Here is a 15,005-nt window from a genome sequence, read left to right on the forward strand (position 1 = left end):
GTTCAGGCTGCAGACAGGAGTAGGCTCACACTGGGTCCTGGCCCTGGGCTGGGCACTCATCCGCGTGCAGGTGTAACTGATTTGCTGAGGCTGCACAACACCTTGAAGAGAAGTGCTGTACGTGCTCCCTGTGCTGTTAAGAGTCGGCGAGTCAGCAGGAGGGGGAATGACATTAACACAAGGGGTGCGCCAGCACAAGCGGCAGGGAGCTGGCTAGCAGGAGGGCATGGAGAGGACAGGGAGAAGGCATCAGAGCTAGGACACAGGCCCTTCCTCTGTGCCACTCCAGCCTCTCCCCACCCTCACCATAGCCCTTTGGCTTTTAACCCTTCAAACACTGCAGATGAGCAAAACTGCACTGAGCTGCCAAGTGCTGCTGGAGTCCTTCTCCCTCTCCCTCCTCACCTGACAGGCCCTGCTAATACATCCAGCTAACCAGGACATGCTCCGCACCCGCCCTTGTCCCAGGTCTCCCAACACCTTCCTGGCAGACATGAGGGCTCTGTTGCAGCTAGAGGCGGGGCAGTGATTCTAATCTGACCTACCACAGGAACATTCATTTCAGTTCCAACAACATCCACAGGCATTTCCTACATTGCCCCAACATGTCACACCTCCATGGGCCCCAGTGATGTCAGATACATCCAAGCAGCGCAGAGAATGTAAGGGAAAGGCCCAGGTGGGGTAAGGGCTGCCTGGCTCAGCTGCAGGAGTGCCCTGCAGAGATACGCAGCAGCTGGAGCAGCAGGAAGGTCACCTCCCATCAGGAAAGGGGGCTGCACTGATTTCCCCCCCACCAATTTAACTGAAATTCCCCCTACTATCCTGAAATCCTGCTCAGGTCAGTTTCCAGGAAATCCAGGCTAACTCGTGTAATTAATCTATCAGTCTGCAGCCCAGCTCCCCCCACACCATTCAACCCACTCAGCTTGTCTTCTTCCTCACACTGCTGCCGCCACGCTGAACAGACGAGACGGTGCAGCAGCAGCAGCAAGGATAAGGCGTGCAAGGCTGGACCAATGGAGGCCCTCCAGCTGTCCCCCGCTCCCAGCCGCTCAGAGCATCCCCCACAACACTGTCATGGGGCAAGGCTGAGAGGCCTATTACTTTTCCAGCTCTCAGCCCCACCCCCACTTTAATCTGAAGGGGAGAAACAGGGAGCTCCCAGCTGAGGCAAGCTCAGCCCAGGTGGGCTGCGGGGCTGTTTGTCCTCAGTACAAACAGGCTTTGTGGACCTAAGTCATTCCATGGCCTGCCATGTCACCCACTGAGGAGATTTCCCTCTCCTGACTCAGGGCAGACTGGCTTTATAAAGAGACTTCGGGTGCTTGGAGTGAAGTTTAGTGATTAACCCTCCCCCCCCCCACCCCCCCGCAAAGTACTCACTGACCTTTAAAAGCTGTGCCATTCCCTTGTCTGTCACAATGTGCTGCTACATGAAGGTTTGGGCAGCCGGGCCGCTAATGAAGGGCACAGTGATAACTGCACAGGCCTGCAGGAGACTGTCAGAGCTAGCAAATGTCTTAGACACATACTCACATTCCTACATCTCGCTCCCTTTCACACGGACATGCCCTCTCCCCCATCCCCTGCAAATGTAAAGCCACTGGATAATTCATCCACTCACCTTCCTGCAAGTACATCACAGCCTGAGAGTAGTTCTGCAAGGCATGGTGTGTCCTCCCAAGGCTGCTGTAGGACACGGTTTTGGCCACCAAGTCATTCATTTGAGCTGCAATGCTGAGATGTTGCTCCTGATAAACCACTGCCCTCTCATAGGTGCCCAGCGACTCGTACGTTAATCCCAGATTCCCATAGGCCCTGCCCTGGCAGGTGGGATTGTTGGTCTCTTCGGCAATCTGCAGGTCCAGCTGGTGGTACTGCAGTGCCGTGTCGTATTCGCCCATTAGCTGATAGACTCCCCCCAGGCCACAGGCTGCGTCGCTCTCCAAAGACCGGTCCTTCATTTCTCGGGCGATGTTGAGCTGCCGTTCCAGGCAGGAGATGGCTTGCTCATAATTTCCTAATTGGCTGTGCAGACTCCCCAGCTCCCCATAGGCTTGGGCTTTGTTGAACGCCTCCCCGAGCTCATGGGCCACCACTAGCCTCTTTTCAAAGCACACGAGAGCCTGCTGCAAACTTCCCATTGCCCTGCGTGGAGAGAAAAGGAGCATTTATCTTGCCTAGGCAGATGTAACATGAAAACCATCTTTCACTGTCATGTCCTACAGAGAACCTCTGCTCTGGAGCCGGCTCAAATCTGTCATGGCCCCGCTGCCAGATGTAGGGGAATTTCAGAGCTGCCGTGAACCCTGGAGTCAATGGTAAGAGAGACCCTGAAGGCTACAATCAGGCCCAAAAAACTGTCCAGGCCTCCTCTGCATCCCCTGTAAACTCCTCACTCCAGGGGGCCCGGGGCAGGGAAATGAAGTTTCATTATTCAGGGTAATAGCACAGCCTGAATAACCTTCCCCCTTGCCATCCAGACTGCTCTGTCGTTCCACACTACCCGGTGTGTAGACACTGCCCCGCACAGTCATACACATACAGCCGTACACATACACCCCCACCTCCCCTTCACCATCCAGATAGCCCTGTCATTCCACACCACCCAGTGTGTACACCCTGCCGTACACATACACCTCCCACAACCATTCATCCCTCCATCCGTACACATATGCCCCACAGCCGTACATCCCCCCCACAACTGTACGCATATACTTCCACAGCTGTACACTGCCATCTGTACACATACACCTCCACAGCAATACATCCTACACACATTTCTACACATACACTGCCAGTTTCCCATGTACCCTCCACTGCCACCCCCCAAATCTGTACACATACACCCCCACAGTCATACACCCCAGACAGATCTGTACAAATACATCCCTACAGCTTCCATGTACCCTCCACAGCCATACACCCCTGACACACGTGTACGGAGACACATGCACAGCTCCCCCATCTACCCTTCACAGCCATACCCCAAATCCGTACACATACACCCCCACAGTCATATACCCCAACACACATCTGTACACACATCCCCCACAGCTCTACACCCACACATCCATACATGTAACCCCAACCCACACAAATACATCTGTAAAGTTCCCCCTCCCCCCTGCACCCATACTCCTATCTCTCACAGACGTACACATACCCTGCCCCATACCCACCCCCACAGCTGCCCATTCACCTCTATTTACACACACACACACACACACACACACACACGCACCCCTCTATCTCCCCCCAGCACACACACAGCTTGCTAGTCAGTGACTGCACTATGTGAGAGAAATCCAGCATATTGTCTTGAATCTGTGTTCTCAGGTTGGTTCCCTGACACTAACCCCTGTTGAGAGCATGTGCACCCATATACTCGCTGTGACACTGCTCACCACTGAATCACGTGAATAGTGATGGTATAATCATCACTCAGGTATTTTCACTCATTCACTTTCAAGACATTTCTCATTACCAAAGGCCATGCAATACTCCAGCCTTTGGCATTTGTTACCTGTGCCCATTTCCCAGGCCCCGATAGGCCTTCGCCTGGTCTTGCATGCGATTTAAACTCTGAGCTACAGATAAGTACTGTTCATAATACTTTATGGCTTCTTCATAATCTCCTAGAGCCTCATAACAATCCCCCAGGTTTCCGTATGCCCGGCCTCTGTCCAGCACAGCTTCGTTTCCGCTCAGCTGCTGTAGCATGGCCAGCTGCTGCTCAAAGTACCCAATAGCTTCCTCCATAACATTCATGTTCATCTTGGTGATGCCCATGTTGCCATAGACTTGGGCCTCTATACTGGGGTCCTTCAGCTTCTGTCCAAGTTCCAGCTGTTCTTCGTAACACTTGAATGCCATGGTGTACTTCCCAAGGCACATGTACACTGCAGCAAGGTGGCCATGAGCTCTGCATTCACCCGGCACATCCCCTAGTTCCTGGTAAACCTCCAGTTGCTGTGTATGGTACCCCAAGGCCTTGTCATATTTCTGTATCATCTTGTAGGCAGAACCCAAGGCTGCATAGGCGCTGGCCTCCAATCTCCGGTCTTTGACATGATGAGCTAAACTCAGCTGCTGCTCATAGGATTTTATTGCACCATTTACATCTTTTTTACATACAAAAATATCCCCCAGGTTCCCAAGAGCCCGGAATTTGGCTTGGGAATTGTTCAGAGACTGGGCCAGAGACAGCAGGTACTTCTGGCACTCCTCGGCTTTGCTGAAGTCCATTAAGGCCTTGAACGCCAGGCCCAGGTTGCAGTAGGCCTTGGCTTGGCTCAGCTTGTCATGTAGATCCTTTGCCAAGGCGAGATCCTGCTCGTAGTACTTCACAGCCTCCTCATAGTTTCCAAGGCAGTAATGGGCATAGCCAAGGTTGTGGCAAACTTTCCCCTCCCCCTCCATGTCCTGCAGCTCAGGGGACAGGCGCAGGTATTGCTCATAGTAAGGGGCTGCCTGCGCGTACTCTCCTCGCGAACAATGGAAGTTGCCCAGGTTGCTGAGGGCCCGGGCCTCGCTCTGTATGTCCCGCAGCTCCCGGGCGATGTTGAGGTGGTTTTGGTAGTGCTGCAGGGCCCGGTCATGGGCGCCTAAGGCCTGATAGGCCACTGCTAAGTTCCCGTGGGTGGATGCCTGCGAGGCCCGATCGTTCACTTCCATAGAAATCTGCAGCTCCTGCCGGTGGTATTTCACAGCGTGGTCATACATGCCCAGGGCATTGTATGCATTGCCCATGTTGCCGTAGGCCCTGCCCTGAGCACCATAGTCATTCAGTTCCTGGGCGATGGACAGGTGAGTCTTGTGGAGTTTCAGAGCAGAGTCATAGTCGCCTTTCATCTGGTGAATGATCCCTGAGAAACAACAGAAACAGAGATTAGAGAGCTAAAACTCCACAGCGCCGCGCCCAGCCACCCCCCACAGCCCCACACGACAACCTTTCCCACACACCACCCCCAGCCCCATAACACCACCCCTCCTGCACAGCGCTGCCTCTGGCCCCCACACCGCCCCTACCCCACAGCCCTGCCCTCAGCTCCACACACTGACCCTCCCCCACAGCCTCACACCACAACCCTTTCCCACACACCACCCCCACAGCACTGCCGCTCCCCCACAGCGCCGCCCTCAGCTCCACACACTGATCCTCCTCGGCAGCGCCCCCCGAACCCCACACAACAACCCTTCCCCAGAGCACCACCCCCAGCCGATACACCAACCATTCCCCCCAGCCCCACAGCACTGCCCCTCTCCCACAGCGCTGCCCTCAGCTCCACACAATGATCCTCCTCCGCAGCGCCGCCCCCAGACCCACACAACAACCCTTCCCCAGAGCGCCACCCGCAGCCGATACACCAACCATTCCCCCCAGCCCCACAGCACTGCCCCTCTCCCACAGCTCCATACACTGACCCTCCCCCAGAGCCTCACACCACAACCCTTTCCCACACACCACCCCCACAGCACTGCCACTCCCCCACAGCGCCGCCCTCAGCTCCACACACTGATCCTCCTCGGCAGCGCCCCTCCAGCCCCACACACCAACCGTTTCCCCCAACCCCACACACCAACCATTCCCCCCAGCCCCACAGCACTGCCCCTCTCCCACAGCTCCACACACTGCCCCTCCCGCACCGCGCCGTCCCCAGCCCCAGACACTGCCCCTCCCCCACCGCGCTGCCCCCAGCCCCACAGCACCACCCCCAGCCTCACACTGCAACCCTCCCCTACCGCATTGGGCATGACCCCCAGCCCCACACACTGACCCTCCCCCACAGCACCAGGCCCAGCCCTGCAGCCCCACAGCAGGGAAAAACCCACATTTTTCAGGAGCATTTCATGGGGTTCTTTAGCTACAGATTCGCTTTCCCCTTCTAGTCCCAGTATTCAAGCATTTTAAGGGTGTTTCAGTGCTAGGGTCCTACCAGACCAGTGCACGGAGCCACACTGGAGAGGCACCTCACCCAGCCCTCACCCCATGGCACAGAGAAAGGCCTGATCAGCAGAGATGGAAGTCACTGGCAGCTGGGCGCTCAGCACCTCTAAAAGGGACCTGTCCAAAGGGATCTAGCAAGTCCATGGCAGAGCTGGGAGCAGCCCCCAGGACTCCCAGCCTAGTCACAGAGACTTCAACCAGAATGAGACCATCCCAGTGCCCAGAAGCAGTGAGTGGCTGGGGACAAAGCAGCAGTGTGGGACAGCAGGGTGCCAGGAGACAGAGTACAGAGACAGCAGCTGGGATCAGGACTGAGGGGGCAGGGGTAAGGGGCAGAGGCAGAGGGCCCAGGTTGGGGTGAGGAGGCCCAGAGGCAGCATGCCCTGGACCCAGGAAAAGGTTTGTCTGTGACTGCAAATCACGAGTCTGTTCACCAAACAGCACCACACAGGCTGCAATCTGGAGCCTACAACAACTAGAACAGAAGGACAAAGGATTTTTGCCACCAAAAAGTGGAAAGGAGATGGCAGGACTCGAGTCCCGGGCATGTGCAAAGAATGGATGGCAAACCCTCCACTGAGGGCTCAGGGAGCTACAGGATCCTCTGAAAATGGACAGCCCATGAAGGTGCTGGGAAATCAATAACCCAGAGCCCTGGACGCCTCCATTCCCAACCCTTTAAACAAAACTAGAAGGCAAAAGCACAGCCACGAGGCCCTCACCGCTGGATGCCTCCTCGTCAGCTAGAAGGCAGTCTCCGCTCTCTCCACGGGGCTCTTCCAAAGGGTGCCTGTGACTAGAGCAGGGGAGAGAACAGGCTTTCTGCTGGAGCTTAAGGGTGGCTCAAGTACCCTGAATCTCTTAACACTGTCTTAGGTGAGTTCCAGGCTCAGAGTCATCGGATGCTGGGCCTGGTAAAGCAGCCTTCCCAGAAACTCTCTGAGCTGCCTGGGTGCTCAGTGCCCAGGGCTGGATTTATTGTGCTATGGAGAAGAAGCAGCAATAACTGAAGTGGCTCAATAAAGCAATCACAGTGATGGATGAAGCACCAGAGAAGCAGTGAGGCCATGCTCCAGGGAGGGGGCCTGGCCAGCAGGGACAGCCTGGAAGCAGCAGAGAACCCCAAAAGCACAGAGAGCTTCCTCAGGCTGTCACACTAGCCATTGTCCTAAGGAGCAGAAACCCACCTGCCCGTCGCAGCTCTGGCTCTTCATGAGATGGTTCCAGGGCACTAAACCCAGAGAGGCTGCCTGGAATTAGCTCGGATTTAAAACACTAATCCCTGTGAACTGCCAGTTCAGTTGAGCATTTAGGACTGAGACAGCGGGGGTCTCGGTGGGGAAAGGAATCACATTTCCTGCACCTGCCTACATCTGTACCCCAGCAGCTTGCCCCTAAGTTCCTAACACGTTCACCCAAGGGGATGTTGCTACGTTTTCAGATGTGGATTGGGAGGTTCAGACAGTCATAGGAGTTAACCCTAGCAAGTCCTGTACAGTCCATTCCCCCAACCCAGGGGCCAGTGCTGGTTTGTTCCTACAACAGACAATCAGCTTTCCAACCAATGCTCCAAACATATTGAGAATTACACAGAAACGATTTAACAATAAATCCGAACAGAAGAACTTTGACGTGCCAATGAAGTGTGCCCTACATAGCACTGCCACCCCCAGGAGCAGGTGTGGCGATGTGACTGACAATCACACCTGAGAGGCATTGGAAGGCCATTGGCTCAATCTCCATGGGTCTGTCCTATGCCTGCAGGATAAGAAAGACGCCTCAGGTTTGAGTCTCCTTCCAATGACTGGTGCACTCTGCATTAATGGGACTAATGAAACTCTGCACTTTCTTCTAAGGAGTTCTGGGCCCTTTGCAGACATTCACGAACAGGCCTGTGGCAGGAGATGGCAGGGCACTGCACAGCACAATATCTGGGCCAGGAGGACAAATGCAAATAGGTGGCAACTGTCAGCACCTCACCCCAAAGAGAAGTAAGCTGCTCACTCCAGAACACATGACAACAGGCATCCTGAGGGTGGAAGGAGAGAGGATGCAGTTGGAGGATGAGAGAGGGATGGGCTTCCACAAGTCCAGTAGACACTGGGAGCTACGATTAGGCAGCGCGTTTGATCCAGCTCTTGTTTTGTACTTACAAACACAAATGCAAAGACAGATGGCTTTACAAGCAGGGCTGGAATGCGATAGCTGAAATTTGTTTTCCTGAGGCAATTTGGAGCTTAACAGATTCATTTTGTAAATTCATATTGGATTGAAAACCACAAGTCCCAATATGTACTCTGGCCAGATTAACCGTATTTCTATCAAAGCAAGTTGTTCTATAAATTCCAGTCATTTTCCTACCAACATGAGGCTTCAGGATAAGGCAATTGACAAGACGTGGGCAGAGTGAAATAGGATTTAAATAACGAGGCCTGGGCTGTGAACAAATTTAAAGTTTATGAAATCGAGGGACTGATGGGACTAGCCTGAGTGGCCAAGTGCCATGCAAGCTCCCCCCACAACTGTGCCAATGCCCTCCAATCCTGATCTATCATACCCCTTACTGTTCCATTCCTGGGACCCACAACTGTACCGCTGCACCTCAGCTCTTCCCTCTAGCACCGCCTGTTATTCCTGTCCTGGGGCTCCTGCCCTTTAATCCTAACCTGCAGTTTCCTGCTATGCCAGTCTTGGGACAGCAGATCTGGATAAACATCACATTAAACTAGGATGGGTCTCACCTGTTTCACATGTGCCCTACGTGGGATCTGAAGCCAAGGCTCCAGAGCTCTCCCTCATTACACCCCCAAGCCCCAGAGTCTCCATTCTCACAGCCAAAGCCCTGAGATGGGAAGACACCTCGAGACCCATGATAACTTGAGACTTTATAAAACAGATTTGGATCTGAGGCTCATATACTTTTAAAGACACTATCTTGCCCTCCTCCATCTGGGAGCTGGGAAGCTTTTACAAAGACCAGCTAACACCTGCATAACCCCACTGAGAGGCAAGCAATGGGGACGTAAGTATCACTGAACCTACTACTGAAATGTAGCTACCTCTGGGGTGTAAGAAGGCAACTACTTAACTGCACACAGCAAGTTATCACAGGAAGGAAAGAAGAATCATGTATCCAGCAGAAAGGGGAAGTTAGCTACTGGAGACAGTGTAACTACCAAGGTGGAATTTGACCAGGACCTCACATTAATTAAGAGTTAATATTATGAAAGAACAATCCTTGTAAAGATACCACATGGTTCTTAGGAGCTATAAAGAGAGAAATGAACTAGGACATCTGCACGGGAAGAATAAGGGGTGGCCAGGTTGGGAATAAGTAGAGCCTCTGCTGGCTGTAAAGATGGGCACACACTTCTCTGTTCAGTTTGTTAATCACATTTTTTCCTTTCAGCCAGCTTTTCCATGTGCCTTGGCTCAGCAGAGCTTCCATGACATCAGTGTGAGAGTGAAGCCCATCCCAAAGTGACGTAATGCAGCAGGCCCCACGTATGGAAAAGCTAAAAACACATAGCTCACTGAAAACCACAACTAAGAAAGATTTGGTTTCCAAAATAAAGGGACTGGTAAACATTTCCTAACCTGTTCCTGCTGCATGGACAGATTCCTCTGAGGTGCAAGACACGTAACCACTCTCCATCATAGGCAGTATAGTCACAGTGAACCCCACCCATCTCCTCCAAGGGAGCAACCATCAGATGGGGAGATCCTTCATATAATAGCTGCACGGAGGGCAATGGGAGCTTTGTGTGCAAAGGGTTTGGGTGGGCAGAGGCTGTTCTAATGCACTGGAGAGACATTATTTGAGATGTTTTCAGTGGAGGTTATGAGTTAGTGTAACTATATTTTGAAATAAAAACCAGAATGTCTGTCCTGGGTCAGATGAAGAAGGTGGTTGGGTGTTGGCCTCATGAGAGGAGAGGTATCAGAGGGGTAGCCGTGTTAGTCTGAATCCGTAAAGAGCAACAGAGGGTCCTGTGGCACCTTTGAGACTAACAGAAGTACTGGGAGCATAAGCTTTCGTGGGTAAGAACCTCACTTCTTCAGATGCAAGTAATGGAAATCTCCAGAGGCAGGTATATATCAGTGTGGAGATAACGAGCTTATGCTCCCAGTACTTCTGTTAGTCTCAAAGGTGCCACAGGACCCTCTGTTGCTTGAGAGGAAAAGATGCTCATTCCTCCAATGGCCTCGACCAAGCAATGATGACATACTGAAGACGTGTCTGGACATGACTCGCATGGAGGGGGCTCACTTGAGGGCAGATTCTCAACATGCGACAGGCCTGGTGGGGGAGCTCCTTGGGGGGAGCCTGTGGATATTGCAGTCGTTCAGCCACCCACCAATTCCCGGAGGGGCCCCGAGTGCAGGGATTTTCAAAACCCAGGACAAAACTCCGAGTCACTGGAAGAGGCCATGAAAACACTCCCAGCTTCCTGGGGGACACCGTCATGAGTTACAAGTGGCTCTGAATGCTGCAGACTCAAGGGGAAACAAGCTCATTCTATGGAGAGGAAACATTCCCTTGGACACCTTCTCCAGGTCAATGCAAGTTCACACTTATCCATCCAGGCAAGATCCCTTCTGTGCCTGGATTTACACATAACATCATGGCCATCAAGACAGGAGAAGGAAGAAACAGAACCAATCACCAGGGAATTGCAGACGTCCCATATCTGCCCCAAAGCTGCAAAAAGCAACAAGCTCTCCTTTCTGTGGGATCAAGGTCAGATGCAGGCTCCTTTGGCAGCTCTGAGCTGCCCTGGCTGTTCTGGGAGAGTAACAGCCAGTGACATTCACACCCAACGACGACTCTGTGTAGAATTTCCTAGGGACGCTCACTAGAGTGTTCAGGAGATAGACGTGACTCTTCTGGCAGTTTTCTCCCCACACACCCCTACCTGCATATTCACCCCACATGTCCAAGACACTCCAAAGCCGCAAGACAATCGAATATACCTACCCACACAAACATTACAAAACCCTGAATATTCATCCACCGACAGCCTAGACCCACAGCCAACACCTCCCTCCCCCGAGCGACAGCACATGCTCTCAGATTGCTTCCCCTGCACAATACACCAGCAACTTACCTGCTTGATGTATCGCATGACACCCAAGGCCATTCATTATCAGGCACTATACCAACAGCATTAAGTTACCAAAGGGAAACCCTGCTCAGAAAGAGCAGGCACCAATCATTGCCCAGACTGAAGTGGCTTCTGCAGGGTATTAATGATTTCATCAGTGAGACTTATTGGATGTAAAAGCACATTCGTAAATCGCTTCTTCACACAGCACAAATGCCTCATTAATCCTAAGGGCATCAGGCTTGGAAATAATACCAGCACCAACATTTCTGGGAGCAGAACAAGAGCCACCAGAAAGGGGATAGGTGCTACAGCTCATCACTGTCTCTCCAAGGTTTTCAAAGGCCAGCAGTTTAGCAGCACCAGACGGCTCGGACTGGAGATGTTTTCCAGGAAGGTAAAAGGAAGAGTAGACAGGCAGAGGGAGGAGGGGTGTGGAATGTGATCGCACTCAGAGGAACTGGGAATTACATAAGAATTCCAGCTTTATTTACATCACATAGATCAAAATGTTCACAAGAAACTGGACTTCATGACCCAGCACCACAGATCTTTGGAAAGAAGGTAGGGGCCTCAGATGTGCACACCCTATCAAACGTGTGCATGCACCTATGAAGAGGGACACACTTCAGCAATGGAGATCTTGCAGCCTCAGCCGGGTTCAGTAACAGATCTCGTTTCGGTTCTGAACAGAAGGCCAAACTGTGCCATTTTATGCTCATTTGCTGTGTTGCCATTGGTGGTTTTGTCCCCTCCTCACACCCCTTTCCTACCACTGCAGCTCTTCAGCTGCCCAATCTCACTCCCCATACCCAACGTACTTGTCTGCCTCCTCCCTTTACCCCCCCCGTCCCCTCATAAACAAACTCCTGCTCTCCCACACTCCATCCTCAAGTGTGCCCTAAAATTAAGTTCTTCTAACAAATGGATACAGCCATGGCCCTAGCCTGCTGCCACCTGGATCACTCCGCATGGATGTCGTGTCCTGCTCCCCCTGCCCAGGGCTGCTTGATGTAGTTTTAGTTTGTGAGCAATCTGGAGCAGGGACTCTCTCACTGCCTCTGTCTGTACAGTGCCCAGCACAAGGAAGCCCACTCCTGACTGGCGTCTTTGGGTGCTACCACAACATGGAACTACTCCGTAAACACCTTGGTGACAGAGGCCCATTGGTGGTTCACTACTGTGTCAGCAACTCACTACACCTAACACACTGTTTTCATAAACTGTATGTAAAAGGTGTCATGTAAGGAATCATATACAAATGCTGGTCCTGAAAATCATTGTTTGGTGTAACAAAGGGTTCTTAAGTGATAAAATTTATGTTCTTAAAATGTCATTAGCAATCAATGAGTAAGAGCAGTCTGCCTTAGACAGAGGAATGTATATTTGCTTTTCTGACCAGCCTGGTCACCAGGCAGAGACAATGAAGGTACATTTACATACAAGGTACCAAAGCTATCAAGCTAATAAACAAGGGAGAAGACAGCATGGTGTCCACACCCCAGTAGGAGAAAAACTTTATCTGGACATACACTTCAAAGAATACATTTCAAAGATTCACTGGGCTATAAAGGCAGGGGGGCTGAACCTCAAATGATAAGCAACTGAATCAACTGATTGTATACAATACTACCATGTTATAGAAGTGTATCGAGTAAGGTCTTTTATGAAAATCGGTGACACCCTGGTGATAGGAATCATTATGAATTGTCTATTAACACTATATGAGGCATTATGGATACTCACTGATATTATGCTTTAGAGTCTGTGACCAAACACAGGGAGAAACAGGATTTCTCCCAGACAGAAGGGATGGCAGCTATCTATCTGTCTCCAACGTAAAATTAACATTATGGAATCAAAACAATGGAAGCCCCATTCACATATGAATCAGCAGGGGGATGGGAAGCCCACAGGAAGGGAAGAACAGCAGGAAACCTTTGGGCCAGAGCTCTTGCAGTCACAGAACATTTGATCCTTCAACCAAAGGGGTTGAAGTCTCTGGGAACTAAGCTTATATGAGAAATCTGCTTATGCAAAGACAGTAACTTGCTGAAATTAAGTTTTAGTCTTAGAAGTGTAGTTTTACTTTTGTTTGCTTGTAACCCTTTATATCTTTATTCCTTATACTTGGTATCACTTAATTCTATGTCTTTTTGTTAAATGAACTTGTTTTATTTTTACTATAAACCAATCAGTGCTATGACGGAAATACAAGGGTTTGTCAAACCTCAGGTTAAATTAATAAGCTGCAGTGTATTGTCTCTTGAAAGGAGCAAGGAACTTAATAATGTCTGTCAGCATTCCAGGAGAGGGCTGGGCACTGAGGGAGACATCTCTGGGGAACGCAGGAACTGTGTGTTACATCTAAGGTGAGGTTTGGACTGGCAGAGCCCTGAAGATTTTGCTGGCAAGGCAGACAAGCTGATGTGTCAGGGAGTTGTCACACAGTTTGGCGGTAGCAAAACTCTGATTTGCTGAAGCTGAGAGCAGAAACACAAACACAGTAACTCACAAATCTGGGAACCCCAGCAGACTGTCACAGGGCAGATGTTTTGGGGGACATTCGGGACTGGGAGAGTGTTAGGGTCACTGTACAAAAAGTAACTGGGCAGTGGATGAGTGACCTGCATGCTTGTAAGTTGACTCTTGGTGTCAGGGTTGTGAGCCACAGAGGCATAGTATTTATGGTACCCAGAGTTGCAGGGCAGGTGATGACAATGCCTTAAGTGGTCTGGGTTGACCCCAAAGCGTCACAGCCTAACAACAAAGCAGAAGCATAACTTTGAGCTTTAGCACACAAATACCAGAGCGGAGAGAAGAGCTCCATGAAAGGTCCAAGCTTCAAGAAACGCTTCATGCCCAGGAGAGCTCCAAGAGAGCGTTCCAGGTACCACAGGCTCCAAACTAAGTGTGTGGGAGGTCAACACTGCTGTAGAAAAATGATGGCAAATCTAAAGGCATGGCAGTTCAGAAAGCCATTCCAAGCTGCTCTCCCGCACCTTACCCTGCCCTTGAGTCAAGCCAGCTACTGGCCCCATCACACACTGAGGAAAATGATGTTTTACTGACACATTTCAGATGGAGAGATCAGGTTCAAAATGATGGGGGTTTGTCACTGCTAAGAAATGGGTGTGGGCTTGTAGTGAGCTGTGCAGGAATGAAAGGTGTGTGGCAGCAGTACGACCAAGAGGCCCTTGTTGCCTAACTTCTGGGCTCCTGGAATAAAGCCATCATCAGGAAGAAACTTACTCAAATATGCAGATGGCAGGAGATGCCCATCAGGCCTTTGAAGAGCAGCCAGAACTGGACAGCTGCAACTCTTCTCTCCCCTCTGCAATGTTCCTATTTCATGTAGCACTGTGTGGACCGTATAAACTGCTCAGCTTCCCAGCCTTCAGCACCCGCTCTGCTGATGCAGGAAGCTGAAATTCCCCTCTGTGAATGGAGTGAGACATCACAGAGAGTTTATCTGTACACGAAAGGCTGACAAATATAAATAACATGAGATTAGGAGAGAGCTGGTTGTTCTGCAAATTCCTCCTGAGTCTGACATGTTTGAAGTTACGTGAATGAGATAAAAGGCATCAAGGAATTTAAAAATAATTAATTCACTGTCCCCTCTCAGCCTCCCCTCCCCCCACTCCTTTCCTGATCTGATGCATCCATGAGCGCCCCTCAATAACAGCCTTGGAAAAAGAGAGAGAGAGAGAGAGAGAGAGAGAGAGAGCGCGCGTGCGTGCGTGTGTGCAGGGAATGCTGGGCCATTTCAGGCCTCATGGGATGTGCAGTCATCGCTTCCTTTAATTTCCATCTCCCCAAAACCAGATCAGCTCCTGTTTCCTGACTAAAACATCCCAGCTTCAGAACCAACGTCTGAGAAATTGCACGGGACTCCAGCAGGTCGGGTCTGTGGGCTAATGTCTCATCCACCCTTGTAGCACTGA

The 15,005-nt window shown here is 51.3% G+C and overlaps 1 protein-coding gene across 4 annotated transcripts in view; it reads right to left on the minus strand.

The window, feature by feature from the left end:
- TTC28 (tetratricopeptide repeat domain 28) overlaps positions 1-15,005 on the minus strand; it is a 430,868-nt gene that overhangs the window by 72,667 nt on the left and 343,196 nt on the right. For all 4 annotated transcript variants that reach the window (XM_054006401.1, XM_054006400.1, XM_054006402.1 and 1 more), the window contains 2 exons: positions 3,530-4,871; positions 1,628-2,151 (listed from right to left, as the gene is read on the minus strand). In XM_054006401.1, the coding sequence (XP_053862376.1) occupies positions 1,628-2,151; positions 3,530-4,871 (1,866 nt within the window). The remainder of the gene's footprint in view (positions 1-1,627; positions 2,152-3,529; positions 4,872-15,005) is intronic.

Source organism: Malaclemys terrapin, chromosome 16 (genome assembly GCF_027887155.1).
Source record: "Malaclemys terrapin pileata isolate rMalTer1 chromosome 16, rMalTer1.hap1, whole genome shotgun sequence".
Taxonomy (NCBI): domain Eukaryota; kingdom Metazoa; phylum Chordata; order Testudines; family Emydidae; genus Malaclemys; species Malaclemys terrapin.